The 21,965-nt window shown below is 35.2% G+C and overlaps 1 protein-coding gene across 3 annotated transcripts in view; it reads right to left on the reverse strand.

Annotated features, from left to right (window-relative positions):
* Positions 1-21,965, reverse strand: part of RDX (radixin) — a 77,953-nt gene that overhangs the window by 36,796 nt on the left and 19,192 nt on the right. For all 3 annotated transcript variants that reach the window (XM_058289048.1, XM_071212321.1, XM_071212322.1), the window contains 7 exons: positions 21,286-21,369; positions 15,132-15,227; positions 14,289-14,563; positions 9,004-9,087; positions 8,646-8,792; positions 6,371-6,467; positions 5,300-5,463 (listed from right to left, as the gene is read on the reverse strand). In XM_058289048.1, coding sequence (XP_058145031.1) covers positions 5,300-5,463; positions 6,371-6,467; positions 8,646-8,792; positions 9,004-9,087; positions 14,289-14,563; positions 15,132-15,227; positions 21,286-21,369 — 947 coding nt within the window. The remainder of the gene's footprint in view (positions 1-5,299; positions 5,464-6,370; positions 6,468-8,645; positions 8,793-9,003; positions 9,088-14,288; positions 14,564-15,131; positions 15,228-21,285; positions 21,370-21,965) is intronic.

Here is a 21,965-nt window from a genome sequence, read left to right on the forward strand (position 1 = left end):
AATGAGTTAACCTCCCCAATGGAAAGATATAGGCTGACAGAATGGATAAAAAACACAAGCCATCCATAGGCTGCCTACAAGACACTCACCTTAGACTCAGGGATACAAACTGGCTGAAAGATTGGAAAAGATACTTCATGCGAACAGTAACCAAAAAGAGCAGGGGTATCTATCCAAATATGGACAAAACAGACATAAAATGCAAAAAGGTTATGAGAGGTACAGAAGGCCATTATATATTAATAAAAGGGACAAACCCCTGGGAAGAAAAAAGTCATAAATATCTATCTACCTAACCAGGGTGCCCCAAAATACATGAGGCAAACTCTGGGAAAACTGAAGGAAGCAACAGACATCTCTACAATAACAGTGGGAGACTTCAACACAGCACTTACATCATTAGATAGAACTAGACAAAAGATCAACAAGAAAACAGAGAACTTGAACAATATGATAAATAAGCTAGACTTAAGAGAAATATACAGAATGCTGCACCCCAAATCAGCAAGTTATATATTCTTTTCAGGTGCTCATGGATCTTTCTCCAGAAGAGCCCACCTGTTAGGTCACAATGAAGGTTTCAATAAATATAAAAAGACTGAAATTATACAAAATACCTTTCAGGGAAGTGGACTTGGCCCAATGGATAGGGCATCCACCTACCACATGGGAGGTCCACGGTTCAAACCCCAGGCCTCCTTGACCCATGTGGAGTTGTGCCATGCACAGTGCTGATGCGCGCAAGGAGTGCCATGCCATGCAGGGGTGTCCCCCGGTTACGGGAGCCCCACGTGCAAGGAGTACGCCCCGTAAAGAGAGCCGTCCAGCATAAAAGAAAGTGCAGTCTGCCCAAGAATGGCGCCCCACACACAGAGAGCTGACACAACAAGATGACACAACAAGGAGAAACACAGATTCCCAGTGCCCCTGGTAAAGATAGAAGTGGTTACAGAAGAACACATAGCAGACAGACACAGAGAGCAGACAAATTGGGGGGGGGAGGGGGGAGGGAAGAGAAATAAATAAAAAATAATAAAAAAACAAAACAAAAAACCTTTCAGATAAAAATGGAATGAATGAGAAACTCAATAATAGACAAGAAAGGGTAAAACATGCAAAAGTGTGGAGGCTGTACTAAATGATCAGTGAGTCAAAGAAGAAATTGCAAATGAAACTGGCAAATATACTTAGATGAATAAAAACGAGAACACAGCTTACCAAAACTTATGGGATACAGCAAAGGCAGTGCTGAAAGGGAATTACAGCCCTAAACACCTATTTTTAAAAAGAAAGCTAAAATCAAAGATCTAACTGAACCAGAGAAACTAAAAAATAACAGCAAACCATTCCCAAAGCAAGCAGAAGGAAAGAAAGAATAAAGAGTAGAGAAGAAATAAATGAAACTGAGAAAAAAATAGAGAAAATCAACAAAACCAAAAGCAGGTTGAGAAAAATCAATAAAACTGACAAACCCTTAGCTAGACGAAAAAAGGAAAAAAGAGAGAAAATGCAAATAAAATCAGAAATGAAATGGGTGATATTACAAATTACCCCACAGAAATAAAAAGGATCATAAGAGGATATTACGAAACTATATACCGACAAACTTGACAACCTAGATAAAATGGACAAATTCCTAGAAACCCTGAAAGGACCTACAGTGATTATATAATACAAGAACTCAACAAGTCAAACATTTAAAGCGATTGAATCAGTCAACAAATTTCTCCCAAAAAAAAAAAAGTCCAGGACCAGGTGGTCTTTCAAGTGAATTCTACCAAGCATTTCAAGAATTAACACAAACGCTGTTAAAACTCTTCCAAAATATTGAAGAGGAGGGAAAATTACCCAACACATTTTATGAAGCCAACATCACCCTAATACTAAAGCCAGGTAAAGATACTACAAGAAAAGAAAATTACGGACCCAATCTCTTCAATGAACATAGATGAAAACATTCTCAACAAAATACCTGTGAATAGAATCCAACGGCATATCTAAAGACTTACACATCACAACCAAGTAGGATTTATTCCCAGTATGCAAGGGTGATTCAACGTAAAAAATCAATCAACGTAATATACCACATTAGCAAACTGAAGGAAAAAAATTACACCATCTTCTGAATCGATGTAAAAAAGGCATTTGACAAAATCCAGCACCCTTTCTTGATAAAAACACTTCCAAAGACAGAAAGAGAAGGAAAATTCCTCAATATGATAAAAGGCATATATGAAAAACCCACAGCCAACATCGTACTCAATGGGGAAAGGTTGAAAGCCTTCCCTCTAAGGTTGGGAACAAGACAAGGATGCTCTATCATCATTGTTATTCAACATTGCACTAAAAGTTCTAGCTGGACAATTAGACAAGAAAAGTAAATAAAAGGCATCCAAACAGGAAAAGAGGAAGTAAAACACTCACTATTTGCAGATAATGTGATCCTATACTTAGACAACTCCAGAACGTCTACAACAAAGCTACTTGAGCTAAGAGTTCAGCAAAGTGGCAGGATACAAGATCAAGACATAAAATTCAATGTTTCTGCATACTAGTACTAAACAATCTGAGGAGGAAATCAGGGGGAAAATTCCATTTACAATAGCAACAAAAAAGACTCCAATACCTAGTAATCAATCTAATCAAAGTAGTACAGGATTTATAGACAGAAAACTATAAAACAATGCTAAAAGAAATCAGGGAAGACCTAAACAAATGGAAAGACATTTCATGTTCATGGAATGGAAGACTAAATATCATGAAGCTGTCAATCTTACCCAAAAAACTGATTTATAGATTCAATGCAATACCAATCAAAATTCCAACAGCCTACTTCACTGAAATAGAAAAGGCAATTACCAGAGTCATTTGGAAGGGAAAGGAGTCCCAAGTAGCCAAAAGCATTCTAAAAAGAAAAACAGTGTGGGAAGTCTTTCACTGCCTGACCTTGAAACATATTACAACAAAGCTACAGTGATCAAAATGGCATAGTAAAAACAAACAAACAAAAACAGCATGGTATTGGCATAAAGATAGATACACTGATCAATGGAACGCAACTGAGAGTGCAGAAATAGACCCTCACCTCTACAGCTAATTGGTTTCTCACAAACCTACCAAGTCCATGTGGACAGGACAAAACAGTCTCTTCAACAAATGGTGCTGGGAGGGGAAACGGACTTTGGCCCAGTGGTTAGGGCGTCCGTCTACCATATGGGAGGTCCGCGGTTCAAACCCCGGGCCTCCTCGACCCGTGTGGAGCTGGCCATGCGCAGTGCTGATGCGCGCAAGGAGTGCCTTGCCACGCAAGGGTGTCCCCCGCGTGGGGGAGCCCCCACGCGCAAGGAGTGCGCCCGTGAGGAAAGCCGCCCAGCGTGAAAAGAAAGTGCAGCCTGCCCAGGAATGGCGCCGCCCACACTTCCTGTGCCGCTGACGACAACAGAAGCGGACAAAGAAACAAAAAAGCAGACAAAGAAACAAGATGCAACAAATAGGCACCAAGAACAGACAACCAGGGGAGGGGGGGAAATTAAATAAATAAATCTTTAAAAAAAAAAAAAAATGGTGCTGGGAGAACTAGATATCCATAACCAAAAGAATGAAAGAGGACCCCTATCTCTCTATACAAGAATCAACTCAAAATGGATCAAGCAAGAACCATAAAACTACAGAAGAAAATTATAGGAAAACATCTTTAAGATCTTGTGGTAAGAGGTGGTTTTTTAAATCTTACACTCAAAGCACAAACAGTGAAAGAAAAAATAGATAAATGAGACCTCCTCAAAATTCAACACTTTTGCACCTCAAAGGACTTTGTCATAAGGGTGAAAAGGCAGCTGACCCAATGGGAGGAAATATTTGGAAATCACATATCCAGTAAGAGTTTAACATCCATGATATATAGAGATGCTACAGCTAACAGTGGTAAAAAATGAAATTGTGAAGCATATGACAACGTGGATGAATCTGGAGGTCATTATATTGAACGAAGCAAGCAGACACAAAAGGACAAATACTGTAAGATTGCACTCTTTATGAATTAAATATATTATGTAAATTCATGGAGTTAATAACTAGAATATAGGCCACCAGAAAATAGATTGAGAGTAGAGAATGGAAATCTGACGGTTCAACTTGTGCAGAATTTGTAAAAACGGTGTTTGTAAATCTTTGGAAATGAACAAAAATGGTGAAAGTGAATCATAATGTTTGTAACTAGCAGTGCTTAAATATGATTGACAGTGCTTGAAAAGGAAAGTCTAAGGTCATGCATATTATTAGAAGGAAAATTTTAAAATGTGACATAGGACTGTATAGCATAGCGAAATCTCACATGAAATAAGAATTTGGGTAATATTGAATATTTAGGACTTTTTTCTTCAAAACTGAACAAATGTATGTTAAAGTTACAAGTTGTTAATATCAAGCAAAAATACAACCAAATCAAAATATGGACAGTAGTGTATAGTAATATATTAATGATCTTCCATTAAGAGTAAAAAATAAAACAGGGAAATATACAAAGGGAAAGAAACTAGACATAAGCTACTACATATGTTTGACTTCATCTATAGAAAATATAAATACATATAAATTAGGAAGAGGGAAAGAGAATAACAGCTATGTATGGCAGGTGAAGCACAGAGAGCTTGAGAGGTGATTATTAAGAGGGTTTTTTTCATTGTCTAATTTTTGCTTTTTCTTATTATTATTGGAATAATGAAAATGGCCTAATAAATGAATGCACAACTCTGTGATTATACCAAATACCACTGATTGCACACTTTGGGTGGACTACATGCTTTATTAATACATATCAATAAAATTGATTTAAAAATGAAAAAGAGAACAAAAGATTAGTGCCTTTGGCAGAGAATACGGGTGTTATCCTACTCTGAACAAGGACTTTTCAGGTGGGCTCTAAAATGTCACTCACAATTTTAAAATAAAGTATTTAGTACATTCTTGCCCTGAAAAATCAGGACTATAAATCACAAGCAAAACAAATTTCTTAATTTCAAACCACGAAAACCAAAACAATGTCTACCACTGAAAAACACATATGATAAAGGAAAAGCACATCTAAGTATGAAAAGCTATTTTCTCACAATATCTGTCAAGACTTCTAGCTTGAAAATTATACATCTTCATTTTAAAAGAGGAAAGAGTGATGATATCTTTAAATACAGTGAAAATAACATAATAATGTAAATGTAGAGTACTTTTAAAGAAACAGAGCAGTCTTGCTTTATATTGCCTATTCCTTTTAATTAAGGATGAAAGGCTATAAATTCCATACCTTTCCAACTGCTTCTGATGCTTCTCCTCTCTAGCCTGAGCTTTCATCTGTTGTACTTCAATAGTATCAGGCTTCCGTCTCCGCATGTATAGCTCATGGTTCCCCATACATAAAGCCAAAATACGCTTATTGATTCTCAGACGAGGTGCGTAAAAAACAAAATCCTAAACATAAAATATTCTGAACTTAAAAATCTTCCTGAAGGATAGTCTCTCTCACAGCAATTTGTACTAAATTTCAAAATGTGGTATGAATTCTGATGTCACATTACATACAGTTTAGAAATCATAAATATCATAACTCCTGGTAAGTATGGCATACATTCACGTACTTGGTTCCTCACCTATTCCTGCCCTACCAATTATGTAAGGAGACTAATGTTCTTATCCTTTTAATACGTTAAATTGCATTTATTCTTTTTTCTTCTCCCTAAGTAACTGAGCACCTGGTTCCTTATATCTCACAGAATTCCTTCTATCGGAGGGTTTTTGATTTGTTTTGTTCTTTGTCATATCTCAAAATTGATCCTTTTTTTCATGGCTGTAATTCCTTTTTTTTTTTTTTAACCTACAAGTGTTGTCCTTATCTTTTTGTCTTTTCAATGACTAACAGAGTTAGAATACTAAAGTATACCTGACTCTAGAGCTATTGAAAATTCTATTTAAATATAGATTTTTTAAAGTCCAAGGCTTCAAGTTACATAATTACAAAGTTCATGCAAAATTCTATATGCACAGTTCATTCAGAATAGGGTTACCCCACCACATTGAAGCCATCAATACACAAACGTTTTAAGTTGCTCTAAGGAATTACTTCCTAATAAATAGTACCTATCATTTGAATTTCACTTCTCATAATTTTGAACATTAAAACAAAAGTCTAATGTTTATATTTTATTGAAAAATTAAAATCTTTTATTATTATTTCATAACTAGGAACGTTAAACTATGGTAAGAGAATGTTCCTCAGGAACAATTCAATAAATGAACAATGCCATTTTTTAAGGGACATCATAGCAAACTGGCAGAAATTTAAAGAATACATAAAAACATATGGAAGAATTTTACTTACAGGTGCCTTTTTGTCGATTGGCTTTATAACAAATTTTTTGTCATTAAACGAAATATTTCTGATTTCACTCCAGGGAAAACCAATTTTAGGTGTTAACCTTCAAAAATGAAAGCATCCTTTAACTAAAGGCAGTAAATAATGCACAAAAAACATTACAACTTTCTGGGGTCAATTTAGCCATATGATTAGTCTTACAAGTTTCAGATTTTCAAAATAACTTACTTGTAATATACAGTTGACACTGTATTTTAAGGGGAAGTTTGATAACTTAAATCACATAAAACAAAGAATAACTACAGAAAGATTTTATAAATGTGGTCCAAATCTTAAAAGTATTATAGTTTTTTTCCTAAAGTTACCTTGAAAAATCTCTCTCTATATCTAGAATATAGAACTGGGCTTCATGGGATTTGCTCTAGCCTTTTCTTAGTTTTTATCCTATTTGTATTCAAGCTACTACAATTATTAGTTTAAGTATGTCTAAAAAGGAGAAAAGGAGGGTTTAAAATAAAGCCCTCATAAGTTTTCAATATGGACATAAGTTGCTGAATATTTTTTTAAAAATGTATTTCTTTCCACTCTTCAGTTTTAAAACAGATGGATACTTGCGAAGATTTAAAAAAAAAAAAAACCTCACTGAATTGTATGCTTTAAAAGAATGAAGTATATGGTATGTTAATCATATTTCAATGTTTAAAAAATATAAGCACACACATATACAAATGTATGGATAATGGAAGAGATGAATTCAAACTCTGACTACAACACAACAGGTATTCCCATTTTAACCACCTACCCATAAAGAGTCAGGGAATCAGACTGTAACATGTAATTCTGTTTGTTTTTCATATTTTGTGCTGTTTCAGACTACTCATCAAATGTATCACTACTATCCTAATGACAAGAATAACAAATGCTATGCTGATCTATGCTGATCAAAAGACAAATTATGAAGAAAAAAAAAAAGACATTATGCAGGCATCTGAAAATAGAGCATGAATTTCTACCTATTCACATATGTTTTCATACTAAAGTAGACTAGGAACTCCAGCCGGGCAAGTACTTTTCTCTATATAAATGTTCTTTACTCAATATACATGTGTTATACAGCCCTCCAATGATTAAAATAAGTCAACGTTAACATGTTTAAAAAAGAGACTGCTAGATCACAGTATTTTTAGGGTAATACTATATTACATTCATATACTACTGTGAAAAATTCTAAAGTAATCTCCTCATATAATTCTCAGAACAACCTTGTGAGATGAGCCTGGTAGCTACGCTTATTTCAAGTGTTAATAACTTGACCAGAGCCACAAAACTGGTAGCAGGGATGACCAAAAAAATGCCTAATCAAAGCCTATTTAAGTTGTACTCTCATTTGATTTTTACTTAGAAAAAAAAATTACAATAGATGGGTAACTTCCCGTTATACAAAGAAACTGAACCACTACAGTTAAAACCAAAGTTCTCTTTGTCCACTAATCTCAATCCCAGTCCTATCTAAATCAATCCTATCTAAATCAATAATAATGAAAACTGAAGTTCTGGAGCCAACCCAGAATAAGAAGTAATGTCTTAAGAGAAGGTGTTACCAGCAGAGACGTGGATGCTTTTGTAGCATGGTAAATAAATTAAAGAATATGAGAAAATTATAGCTATCACTCCTGAAAAGTGCTATAAGGGCCTTATGTATTTTATATAAATATAAAAATAAATATACATGGTCAATTTCAAAAATACAATGGCATTGTTCACTATGCATAATACAGGGACATTCTACTTCATTGATGTATTTATTGAAATAAAAATAAATCCTATAAGGTAATAAAGGACTCAAAAATGTGTTATAAAACACAAATCTATTAATTTATATTCTCTAAATGCTCCTGATTTCTTATATATGTTAACTGCAATTTCAACCTAGCTGCCAAGTATATTATTTTTCAAGGAATCATTCTTCTATTGCGGGAAAAATTTTTAATGAAATTACTAGATATAACTCACAGGCACTCAAGAAGCACACTTCGGATAAAAGTGAATTATCCTATTTGATAAATACACTACGAAGTAGAACTCCAGAAAGGAAAGATGCTAAGAAAATGGAAATACAATATCTGCAAATATGTGAGAAATTAACATTTATTTATTTACTTATTTATTTAAAGCAGTATGGTTATTCAAGCCAAAGAACAACTCTGATATATGCGGCATAAGATTAAAGTCATTTAGATACTGAATAATGACGAGTTCACCATGTAACCAATTTACTTACTTGTCATCATGCTCATAAATATTCAGACCCAGAGCATCAACGCCTAGCCACAATTCAGTTCCCTTTTTATTTTTTATTTCAAAATAGTTGACTCCATACATTTCTAGATCTTGTGCAATCTTCAAGTATTCCATCATAGAATCTTCCCTGTTGGAATAAAACTAATTATAATATATTTAAGTAAGAGTATCTAATACCTAACTGAAATTACAAAAATACCTCGGATAAAAATTTAGTGCTTTATATACTCACATAAATCAAGTAATCTTTGGGAGATAATATGACGGAGTAATAAATGTTCTAAAATAAAAATACTTTAATGTGAGGAAAAGCACAAGGAAAATGGCCACACAAATACCTTAGCATTCCCCTATGCTCTTCATGCCAGTTCTGTATTCTTTCTTCCCATTGTTCTTTCGTCAGTTTGTGTTGTTCTAAAACACTAAAAAGGAAAAAATCATCTATGAAAATACCTTGTGAATCAAAACCAATATTCTTTTAAAAGTCTAGGATCCTAGGAGCAGATGTGGCTCAAGCAGTTGAGCACCTGACTTCCACATGGGAGGTCCTGGGTTTGGTCCCTAGTGCCTTCTAAAAACAAAATAAAACAAAAAAACAACAAGCAAAAAAAAACAAAAAACCGATACAGGAGAGCTGATGTGGCTAAGTAGCTGAGCACCAGCTTTCAACATGTGAGGTCCCAGGTTCAATCCGCGGCTCCGGTACCTCAAAAAAAAAAAAAAAGGCTAGGATCCTTCTGTATCCTGCCTGTGTGGTGGTCACACAAACCTACACATGATAAAACCATAGAGAACTAAATTAGAACTAAATACCAATCCCGCCCAACACACAAAAATACAAACAAGCCCATGTAAAACTAGTGAAATCTGAATAAGGTTGGCAGTTTGTACCCATATGGGTATCTTAGTTGGGGTATCATACTATAGTTATGCAAGATGTTACCACTGGTAAAGGCTGGGTGAAGGATAGAAGGATACCCAGATCTCTGTCCTATTTCTTATGATTTCATGCAAAACTACAATTATCTCAAAATAAAAAGTTTCCAATAAGCTAGAGAGACAAATAGAATAGCAGATATGTATGGCAGGGGAAGCATAGAGAGACTGAGAACTGATGAGTTTGTTTTTTATTATTATTATTACTGGAATAATGAACAATACTCTAATAAAGATTGAAGTGATGAATGCACCACTATGTGATTATCCCAAATACCACTGACTGTATACTTTGTATGGTTTTATGCTTTTATTACTATGCATCAATAAAATTGATTTTAAAAAGTTTCTAGAATCCTTAAACTACGTTAAAGAATACATGCTTTAAAACAGTTATTTTTATAAAGATAGTTTATGGGAATTCAAATGTTTCCAATGAATAAATTACTGGGGTTCACCCCACCCCCACCCTACTCCCCAAAAATTAAGTGGCCTTTCTCATTATCAATAGAAAAATAGAGAAGTACAAATTAAAATCCTTGGTCTCTAATTCTTCCTTTTGCTAAGTATTTAGCTTTTTGCTACTATTATTCTATGACACAGGTAATATACTACATAAAAATCTGTACAGTAAAAAGTCTTTCCCTGCCTACTGTCCATCAAATCAGTTTAGTTTCTTACACCCTTTCAGTGTTCCTTATGTAAATGTAAACAAATACAACCGTTAATTCTTATTTTCTACTACTACTATTTTACCACCAAATCAGAAAAGTCAACACACTTAAAATCTACCTGATATGTATACGACAGATTATATATTTCTATTCTCTTTGGGTCATGATGATAACCAGCCACCTTTCTTTAAAGGTGAATTCGAATATCCCACTTTATTGATAGCAAAAGCTGTGGTGTTAAATAGTATTGTTTTACTGTGGAAAAATTTTGCATGAAGCCCAGAGATTTCTTGGCAATGTAAAGGAATCTTGGGATGGAATGTTTCCCTAAGTAAGTTACTACATTAGAGTGGATTCCTTAGTGAAATCTTCGACAATTATATTTTTATTATATGCTACTCCTTTATGCATCCTCTTTCAAGCTCTTGCTTTTTGGGAGATGAGTTTTCTCTTCCTCCTTAGAGCACTTATACTTCCATGATTTTCTTATCTTTACACTCTATTTTGCCGTTTGGCTTCTGTGCTCACCAAGAGGCACAGGATAAGCCTCTTAGGCATAACCTAGTGTGCATCCAACTACTGGTATCACAATGTTAACTAAATCTGAAGGTTTAAGTTAGATTGTACAGCACCAAGATTCACGTGCTAGCTTTTATTAAAATTTTTATGTTGTGCTGCACAAAGTTCATCCATTTGTACTCTGCATTTATGGACTTGCATTATTAATCTTCATGACTGGTTTACAGGTATCCAAAAATTGCCCCTTTTCTTTTCTGTCCAGTAATAAAGGCATCCTTTTTCATGTATAAAGGGGTCCTTTTTTTCATGTAAAAGTCAGCTATCTTACTTGGCTTTGCATCTATCAATGTGAACCTTTAAATGACCTCTCCTTCCACATCTCAGGTTCTTTTGTCCTCTATCTACATCATAATATCATTTACACATTTTGTGTTAGAGAGTACAAAGACCACAGCCATGTTGTTCATCACTATAAACCCAGTGCCAGCACTGAAATGGTACTTGAATATTTGTAAACAAATGAATTAAAACAATTCAATTCTTTTCTATCTTATAAAGAACATGTTTATAAAATCACCCTGCCCTACCAGCAGGTTTTTGTTTTTTCAAAGCCAACCTCCTTTCAAGGACTGACCATATTCACTCTTTTACTTCCACACTTTGCATCCACTGCCCCCACTCCACTCCAATCTGCCTTCAATTTCCAACCCTACTGAAACTATTCACTGTGGTCACCAACAATCTCTTTATTGTTAAATCTGGTAAACACTTTAGGTCTCCTTACACTCAACCTTTGTACTCTTTGACACTGCAGACCATTCTCTCTTTAAAACTTTCTTTTACCTTAGTTTCCATGATTTACCATTCCTCTGCCATTCTTGTAAACTCTCTGGCCACTTTTTTTCAGTGTACTTTACAGGGATACTTAGAGATACTTAAAAGTTAATACCCCACAAGGTCTATCCCTAGGTCTTTTTCTCATTCTCCATGTATTTTTAGGCTCACCTGATTCATTCCTATAGTTAATTATCATCTATTAGCTGATTACTTCCAAGACTGTATCGATAGGCAGAGTGCTCTCCAAGATCCAGACCTACATATTCAAACGAACACTAGATATACCTCTTGGTTATACGATAGATATTTTGAACTCCATCGTTTCAAAACTGAACTCATCCTCTTACAAATGTATTCCTTCTTCTGGATTCCTTATCTTGGTAAAAAAATATTCCTAAACACAGGCAAAAACCTGGTGTGTAAAAATGTGTGTATATCTGATTCTTCTCAACGGAAAGAAATACTGTCTGGTGGAGCTGATTAATCATATCACCAGAAAGCAGAACTCTACTGCTCATCTGGGGTTTTCAAAGCTAGGATTAAGCAATTCATCAAAATAACTTTATTTTTCTTTGATTTATGACACTAAATAACCTTCTGATTACTAATCTCCTCCCCCTCCTTGCCCCCTGCCAGGGTACTTAAGATACAGAGAAAGAATGTGCTACATACTACACATACACCATGTCAATCAACATGAAGGTATTTTCTCCATTCGAAAAAAAAAAAAAAAAAGAAATTGCTATTCTCATTTTATGAATCAGCCTCTTTCAAGAATCAGTGGAATTAGTTTTCCACAGCCTATTAACTCTGGAAGAACAATTAAGTGTCTAGACCTGAAAAGTAAGGAACAAATTTTAAATTTTAAAGAGCATGTGCACTAGCTACCATAAGACCCTATATAAAGCAGTTCAGCTATCTCTCTTCTTTTTAAATAGAGTGGGATATAGTACATAAGCATTTAAAATAAAGGAATTAAGTTAAATGTGCTTGAGTATGATTTCAGTGTTTGAAATATTTTTAAATAACATTACATTTAGTAGTAATCACATTATTACTACATGTAAGTTAATTATTTCATCTGATGCTCAGCCAAACAGCAATCTGATCTAACATAAAGAAAAACTGTGTTATACTTGTTCAGTTATAGCATGCCTCTTTTTTCATGAATAATGAAAAGAATTTTAAGGGATAATTTTATTATACATATTATTTACCTATGCATTAGTCTTAAAGTCTAAATGCACTGTACATTTACCATATATAAAATTTTACTGTACACAGTTATACCTCCATTAAAAATAAAAACTAACCCTTATTTGAAATGAAATTCTACTGTACTAGTCAAAAACTAATATCAATTCAGTGCCTAAAAATCCATAGACAAAAGACTTCGGGTTAGATTAATAACCAAAACCAGAAAAGCGTAAATTAGAAATGTCTCATACTCCTAATTTTGTCAGCAAATAACATGCATTATTGTACCTTCTAAGAGAACTACTATTGGTGGGCCTAACAGTTTAATACAAATTTTAAAGTTAATCATACTTATAAAGAATATGTCAATACAACTTAGTAGTCAAAAATGAGTGTTAATGCTTATACACAAAGGAAATTAATAATAGCATGGAAGAATTTTGTCATTCTTCATACTTAGTACCTATGTAAAAGAAACTACACCAAACTATTTAAATATTATGAAGAAGTGATACAAAAGTGAAATCTTAATATGCAGTTTTTCATTTAAGTAGAAATTTTTTAAAATTCATGAAAATGGACAGTAACCTCCTCTCCAGATTCTAAAGATTTCAGTATATACCAGTGTCATGTGAAATATCTAGAAATATTTTATATTTTCTAGATTATTTCATAAATAACACTAGCAACTAACACCTGTATCACACTCCAGTTAAACTGTAAACTATTTGATTCATGACCTATAATCACAAACTGTAAGGTAGGCAGAGCTGAATTATCACCATTTTGCAGATTTAGATACTGAAGCCGAGATTTTAGGTTATGTACCCAAGGTCAAATAACTAGCAAAGTGTAGAATCAGTACTTAAACTTATGTCTTCTAACGATTTATTCCTAAGCCACACTATTTTTAAACAAGTTACTGAGGTAGCAGTATGATGTTGATAAGAGCAGAGCATTAGACTGTTTGGAAAACTCTCTTTTAATAAAAGCTTTTTTAATAAAAAAGCTCTTTTAATAAAGAAAAAGCTCTTTTAATAAAAGTGAGAAATATAATCCTAGGGAGGAAGCATAGTTTGCCAGTTCTTATTCTCAAAAGCATTTATTAAGCACTTACCTATCTGTGTTAGAATTTTTACTAAGCAGCAGCAGTCACATCCCCCCAAGCCCAAGTTATCACTGCCCCCACTTATGGCTCATCCTATGAGAGGAGGTAGGAAGTGTACATCATTAATAAGACTATTAATAAGACTATGTCACTCCTGGGTCAGGATTTTGAACGATATACTCCCTGATCCAGCTGACAATATGAAGTGTTCAAAAAAAATTCTATTTACAAACTTCTAGAATCTAATTCTTCAGAGAAGATGGAATAAAGATATGTTTCACTAAAAATTCTATTCACAAACTTCTGGAATATAATTCTTCAGAGAAGACAAATAAAGACATGTTTCACTTACCGTTGGGGTAGGAGTCTGTCATTAGCCAGGTAGCCTTGTTTATGAATCTCTTTATTATAATCTCCATACTTGGCTTGGACAGCATAAGAAGCCAAAAGAACTGCAGTTTCTGGTGGGCAATATATCTCATCATTTAAGATGGCTTCTTTAACTTGCAAGAAGAAAAGTCTCTGGGTTATTTCTTGAATTAATTCCTCAGAAACATCTTCAGGAAAAAATTTAGCTCTAAACTTGAATTGTAAAGGATTCTCTTTTTTAACATCTTGCTGTGTTACCTGGAACAGTAATTTCAAGTATAGTCAACAAGAATCAGTTTCACAATAATGGAACCCAGTCACCTCACATTCTTTTGGAAGAAAATGGACTGTGAAATGTAAGTAAAATTCTAAATCTGGAAATAAGATTGTAGTCTCTAAGATTCTAAATCTGTGGGGGGGGGGGGAAATATATATATGTGTGTGTAAGAAAAAAGGACCTATGCTAAAATTCAAAAATATGACCTATAACTCACAAATCCTATCTAATAACCAAATGACAAATTATCTTCATATTCTTGGCAAAATTATCATGCAGATGTTTAAATGAAGGTCAAAGCAATTTACACCACATGTAATACCTGCTTTAAAATATTTCTTAAGTTCCAAATAGGAAAACTATTTTTTTCTAAGATGACAAGATGGTTTCTAATTAAATTAAAAGACACGACACCTCCTAGTGATTAACACAGAGATAACTGAAAGAAGAGGCTTAGAAACATTTCACACCCTTAGCTTTTCTGGCACAAATTCATGATAATTTCAAATTAACTGAATTATTAACTTAATATTATCATACATATTTTACCTTTTTGTTTAGTTTAAGCCAAGTGGAATAACCTTTGCTGTCGACATACTGCAGCCCAAAAAACCATACTTCACGCAAACCAACTGTTTTTACCACCTTAAAAAAAAAAAGTCAAGTTTTAGTTCCACATACATATAATAACTAGATGACATTAAATCTCAAAAAAAGAGAAAAACTACAAAGGTGTTATAGGTATATTCCTTTGCCATAGAAAAGTTCTTTCCAAAATTTAACATATTAATTAAAAGAACATTACTGAAAATTTAAATTCAGGTTCTCTATATTCAATCTTGTGGTGCCAGTTCAATCCTCCTGTTTGATCTACCTTTTCACACCTCCTCCTTCTCCTTCTCCTTTCCCATCATGACCTTAACAAATAATAAGAACAGTCTGGGGAAAAAGACAGAGTTGTTATAATTCCACTCTGCTATTTCAATTTACCACCACAACTATTCCTGCAGGGTAGACAGGGCAAATAGTATTTCTCTGCTAAGGAAAAGAGTCTCTGAGCCACTTAAATGCCACTACCCTGCTGTTGATTTCATCATGCCCACCTCCTTTCACTCAACAACTCAACACTGTATAGTCTGTGTTCTCTTCTCATTGAGTACAACACATTGAGTACAATCACCCTTCCACATCTTTGTTCATGTTATTTCCTCTACCTAGAATAATTCTTCTGTACTTTTACCACCTGTTGAATAATTTATTCTTCCAAGCCCAGCTCAACTAGCATACCTTCAGTGAATGAAGCCTCTGCTATCTTCTAGGTAAAATTAATGACTTGGTTCCTGATGCTCCCACAGTACTTTTTTCTTCTATTAGAATACTATCATGTTGTAGTTAAATATATTATTAGTTGTGTGTTTATTTGCCCTCCTTAACTACACAAAACTTAAGGACAGATACCACTGGTTTATTTATCTTCTAACAGAATGATCAGCCTATGGCAGCACTCAAAAGTTGAGAGTAAATGAAGTGGTGAAACTAGGAACCACACCCAGGATTGGGACCACACTTAATGAAGGCACATGTTTTTTAAAAAAATATTTAAAATAAAAGAAAGGAAATGAGCCAGAGAGGTGAAAGTGTATTAACATTTTAAAGCTTTAAAAAAGATTCAACACTAGTTCTTAAATGATAAACATTAATGTTTATTTTTTTAAATAATCGAACAACGTTCTAGGCTTTTAGTTTCAAGATAGCAAATTGAATCTTTCAGTTTGCTTTCCCTCTCTATATATTCATGATCCTCATACTCCCCTCAATTAACAGTAGGGGGAACAAGAGAGCTCAGTTGTGAGATTCCCTAACAGGCCCTATTTCCCCAGTGGCTCTTACTCTACTTCCTCTGGAATGTTCTCACAAACTACTGACCCCATATATACCTTTAAGTAAAAAATGCTGGAGGCATCTGACTATAAAAGTATGCATATTTATTTACAAGTTATACATATGCACTATCCTGCTAATATATTATATACATTATAAAGCATAGTAAAAAAGAATTTGGAAAAGGAGAGATAAAAACATAAACATTTTTAAATACTTTTTCTTGCACTCTAGGAGATCATCTGGAGTGCTTCTGGGCGTAAGAATACCCTCTAATCACACAAATAGAAGCTGGAGAGGAGGCTGGTCAAAGAAGAATGAACAGCAAACAAACCAAAGGACTTCAAGCACTCAACCAGTCCTCCTACACACACAGCTGGTCTCCAGCTAACATCATGATCAGAACTGGGGCTTTGCTACACGTGGACTTGTGGGGCTATGTACCCTCACTCGAGGGAAGTCTTAGCTGTAGGTCTGCTCTTGGACTGACCCGGACCCTCCTTATACTCACTACACCAAAGGTGAAGCCTGCTTTTGGCTTTTGCATTCAGGCTCAAAGGAAGATACCCAGAAACAAAAGCAATTAAAGAACTGTTGAGACAGGCCATAAAGATAATACTCATTCATCTAATCTAGACCTTCATTTCAATATGATATACACAATGATACACATATGCAATACAACTGATATACATATATGATAATATACAATAGGATGTACAATATATGTATACATATATATGTTACTGTGCATCAAACACTATTCTGTTCTGTGTAATTTAAGTGGATTATCAATTAATTCGCCCAACGACTCTCTGAGGAAGTTATCATCATCCTAACTGTACAGATGAGAAAAATGAGGTAAAAAAAGGGAGTAATAAGTCCAAATTCAAAGAGTTACAGATGGGACTCTATTGCAGGAAGTGCGGTTTGAGAGTCCAAACTTTTAAACCACTACATGTTACTGCACTTTAATAAATGAGATTTAATTTCTCCTGATATCCAAACAAGGCAATTCTATTAGATTAAAAAAAAAAAAAAGCCACATTTTAGTTTTCAGAATCCATATCAAAAAGGCAATTACTGATTAGTTTCTGGCTAAAACACTTTGCTCACTATAAATAACATTTCAATTTGCTGTGAAGTACAATAAATGCTAACTCCATTCACATTTTTATTCAAATAAGAGCTATATACTTACAAACAGGAGGCCTAAAAAAAAAGTAGTTATTAGTTCACAAGATAAAGTACCGGGGAGTGGATGTAGCTCAAGTGGGTTGAGCACCTGCTTTCCATGAACAAGGTCCCAGGTTCAAAAACTCTGGCACCTTCTAAAAAAATAGTGGAAGCAGACGTGGCCCAGTGGTTAGGGCGTCCGTCTACCACATGGGAGGTCCGCGGTCCAACCCCCGGGCCTCCTTGACCCATGTGGTGCTGGCCCACATGCAGTGGATACGCTCAAGGAGTGCCCTGCCATGCAGAGGTATCCCCCGCGTGGCAAGGAGTGTGCCCCATAAGGAGAGCCGCCCAGCATGAAAGTAAGTGCAGCCTGCCCAGGAATGGTGCCGCACACATGGAGAGCTGACACCAAGATGATGCAACAAAAAGAAACACAGATTCCCGTGCCACTGACAACAACAGAAGTAGACAAAGAACATGTAGCAAACAGACACAGAGAACAGACAACGGGGGGGGGGGGGGGAAGGGGAGAAAAATTTTTTAAAAAATTGAGTATCTATATATGATATATGTAGCTGCTGAAATTTTTGCTTTAAAATTCTGGAAAAAAAAACAAAAAAACTATGCTTCAGCCTCCAAAAAGACCTTATCAAGGTTATATTGTCCATTAATTACCTAAACAGGAGACTAAGAATACCACTTGTGAAGAGAAGAAACAATTTCCAGGAATTTTAGAATTTTATTTCATCAGGTTTTAGATCACTGTAAGAAGAAAAGACATGTAATGGAACCAAGATATTTAATATGTTATTCACTACTATAATGCCAGAAACTGTGGGTCAGAGTGTAAACTACAATGTAAACTATAATCTATACTTAGTGGCAATAGTGCAAAATGTGTTCATCAATTGTAACAAATTTACCACATTATATTAGTCAGCCAAAGAGGTGCTGATGCAAAATACCAGAAACTGGTTGGTTTTTATAAGGTGTTTATTTGGGGTAGGAACCTACAGATACCCGGTCATAAAGCATAAGTTACTTCCCTCACCAAAGTCTATTTGGAGCAAGATGGCTGCCAACGTCTACGAGGGTTCAGGCTTCCTGGATTCCTACGTTCCTGGGACTTGCTTTTCTCTGGGTTCAAGGTTCCTTCCTTCCTGGGGCTGGCTTTTCTCTCCTCTGCATGCTGACTTCCTAGGGCTCCCACTTAAGTCTTCAGCATCAAATTCCAATACCAAAACTCCAACATCAGAAACCCTCAACTCTGTTCTTTGTCGTGCCTTTTATCTGTGAGTCCCCATCCACCAAAGGGTGGGGACTCAACACCCTAATCATAACTCAGTCATGCCCAGGTACAGATCAGATTACAAGCATAATCCAATATTTCTTTTTGGAATTCATCAATATTATTAAACTGCTACATACACTAATGAAGGATGATGTTAATGTGGGAGGGCTAGAGACCAGGGCATCTGTGAATCCCCTATATTTTTTATGTACTAATAACATTTAATTCTAAATATCTTTTTAGAAAAAATTTTAAAAATATATTAAAAAAAAAAAGATCAAGTTAGTCTGACCACAGACTATTGCTTTCCTGCCTATACATAAAAATGTATCCTCCTCTACCTCTCATGCTGTGGAAGACATATTGCCTTCCTCACTCCTTTGCAAACATCTCTTCATCTTCTCAATCACCTCACTTCTAGGAATCAGTCTCTTTCCTTCTTTTCTCTACAAAACTTGATAGCATACACAGCAGTTCTCAGCCATGATTCAGCTTTATCTGGAGAGCATTAAAAAAACAAAAATGAAAAAAACTGATGGTCTAGAGTAGGCTCCAGACAATTAAATCAGAGTCTCTGAAGGTGGTGTCCAAGCATTGTCTTTGATTTTTAAGCTCCTCAGGTGATTCTAACGTGCACTCAAAATTGAAAAACAAAGACAAGATCAGGAGTCCAAGTTCCTTAGCATGACATTCATAACACACACTCCAAGTTCTAATCCCTGATGAGCTATGCTATGAGTCTGACACCGGCAGCCTACTTAAAGCCCACAAATCCCTGTGCCTTTGCTCCCATTGTGCTCTTTGTCTAGCATCTATACCCATTCCACTAGCTCATTACCTGGCTAATGCCTCCTCATGCTTTAGAAGTCCTGCCAGGTGATCACCTCCCCAAGGAAGGCTTCCCTATTACCCTCTACTCCCATCAAGAGGAAATAAGATGCCCCTCTTCTGTACTGCTGTAACAAACATCACACTATTACTTAAATATGTCCCTGCCTTCCTGCCCTCCATTTTATGGGTGCATTGAGAAGAACAAGGCTTCATATATCTCTGTAGCTCCCAAGGTTGAATCAGTGCCTGTCACATACCAGGCACCAAATGTTTGCTGAATTAACATATCATAATCTTCAAGGTGCTAGACCCAGGTTTCTATTCGAACCAAGCATTACTCTCTAAATCTGCTCGCCTCTGAGTCTTTATTCCCTCTGTACCATGTACCAGCAGTAACTACTTCCTAACATTTACAGTTATTAAAATATTATCCATCTGTATCAGTGAGCCAAAGGGGTTACTAATGCAAAATACCAGGAATCGGTTGGTTTTTGCAAAGGGTGTTTATCTGGGGTAGAATCGTACAGTAACCAGGCCATAAAGCGTAAGTTACTTCCCTCACCAAGTCTTTTGCCACATGTTGGAGCAAGATGGCTGCTGATGTCTGCCAGGGTTCAGGATTCCTGGGTTCCTCTCTTCCCAGGGTTCATTTCTCTCCGGGCTCAGTGCCTCTGTTTTCTCCACAAGGTCAGCTATAGACGATGAGCCTCTCTAAGGTTCTGCCTCTTTCCACAAGGCCAGCTGCAGACTATCAGGAGACCAGCTCTGTCTCTCCCCTGGGTTTCTGCCATGTCTAGCTGTCTCTATTTCTGTGTTCTTCTCCTTGTGTTTACTTCCCAGGCTCCAGCTCAAAACTCCAGCATCAAAAACTCCAATTCTGTCCTCTGCATGTCTTTTATCTGTGAGTCGCCACCCACCAAGGGGCAAGGACTCAACACCTACTGATGTGGCACAATCAAAGCCCTAACCATAATTTAATCACACCCAGGCACAGACCAGTTGACAAACATAATCCAATATCCATTTTTGGAGTTCATGAACCATATCAAACTGCTACACCATCCTTCAAGGTGCAAATCAAAAGCTTCCTACTACTCACACTCCAGGTGGAGTTACATAAGTCAGTTTAGTTATAACCTTCCTCTGGCACTGATGCAACCTGACTGGTATTACAGTTACTTTTAATACTGTCATTTTCACTGGAGAGTACCTTCAAGGACTACATAGAATATCTTTGTATCTATTTTAGTTACCATTATAATGACTTGCATAGTAAAATGTTAAATAAATATTTGTTTAATAATTATTTTTTAAATGTTTTATCCTACAAATTTAGGAATACAAAAGAATAAAAGAATATCCCTATAGCTGTTCAAAATATCTGAACAGATACTGTGAAAATTCCAAGAGCCAAAATCCTGCATTAACAGTAAAGGTATAGGAAAACACAGAAAAGAAGTATGTAACAGCAGCCACACTATGGTGTTAAAAAGTTGCATGCTCCATGTGGTTAAATGATACCTGGTCAAAAAGTTGTTTCCCTGTTGTATTGGGCTGAATAGCAAATTCCAGCTCAGCATCCATTGTAGTTACTCTTACGTTGATCTGTAAAAAAAAAAAAAAAAAGATTATCAGTAGGAAAAAGAAGTACTAATTATTAGTGAGAAAATATTTTTATCTTATTTATAAAATAAAGAGGTAAATATGCAGGGTGTAAAGAGCAACTTCAAAATTGTACTTAATATACTTTGTTAAAGTGATAAAATTTATTTTAATCACAGGAAATCAAATCTGTTTGAAAAACAAAGTGCTCATGATGTCTTTTTAGAAACATTCACTGAAGTGTTTTGAGTCTATTGAATACCGACCATATACTAGACACTAGGCAATGGGCTTTCTCATATTCTCATTTAGCCCTTGCAACACTACGAGATATGCTGGTTTCTATAGAACCTCAAAGTTTCCATTACTTGCCCAAGGACTCATAGATATAAAACAAAAGAGCAGGTATTTAAACTGAGGTCTAACTACAAATTCTTTGAATGTCATTCATTATCCCGTATTTCTTTCCACACAAAAATGTGATATTTAGTTCAAAAATCAGATGTTTAATTTTATTCATGCTGCAAATGTACTCTTTTTTTTTTTTATAATTACTATTTTTTTTTTTTAAAGATTTATTTTTATTTATTTTAATTCCC

This window comes from Dasypus novemcinctus, chromosome 27 (assembly GCF_030445035.2).
Source record: "Dasypus novemcinctus isolate mDasNov1 chromosome 27, mDasNov1.1.hap2, whole genome shotgun sequence".
NCBI classification, from domain to species: domain Eukaryota; kingdom Metazoa; phylum Chordata; class Mammalia; order Cingulata; family Dasypodidae; genus Dasypus; species Dasypus novemcinctus.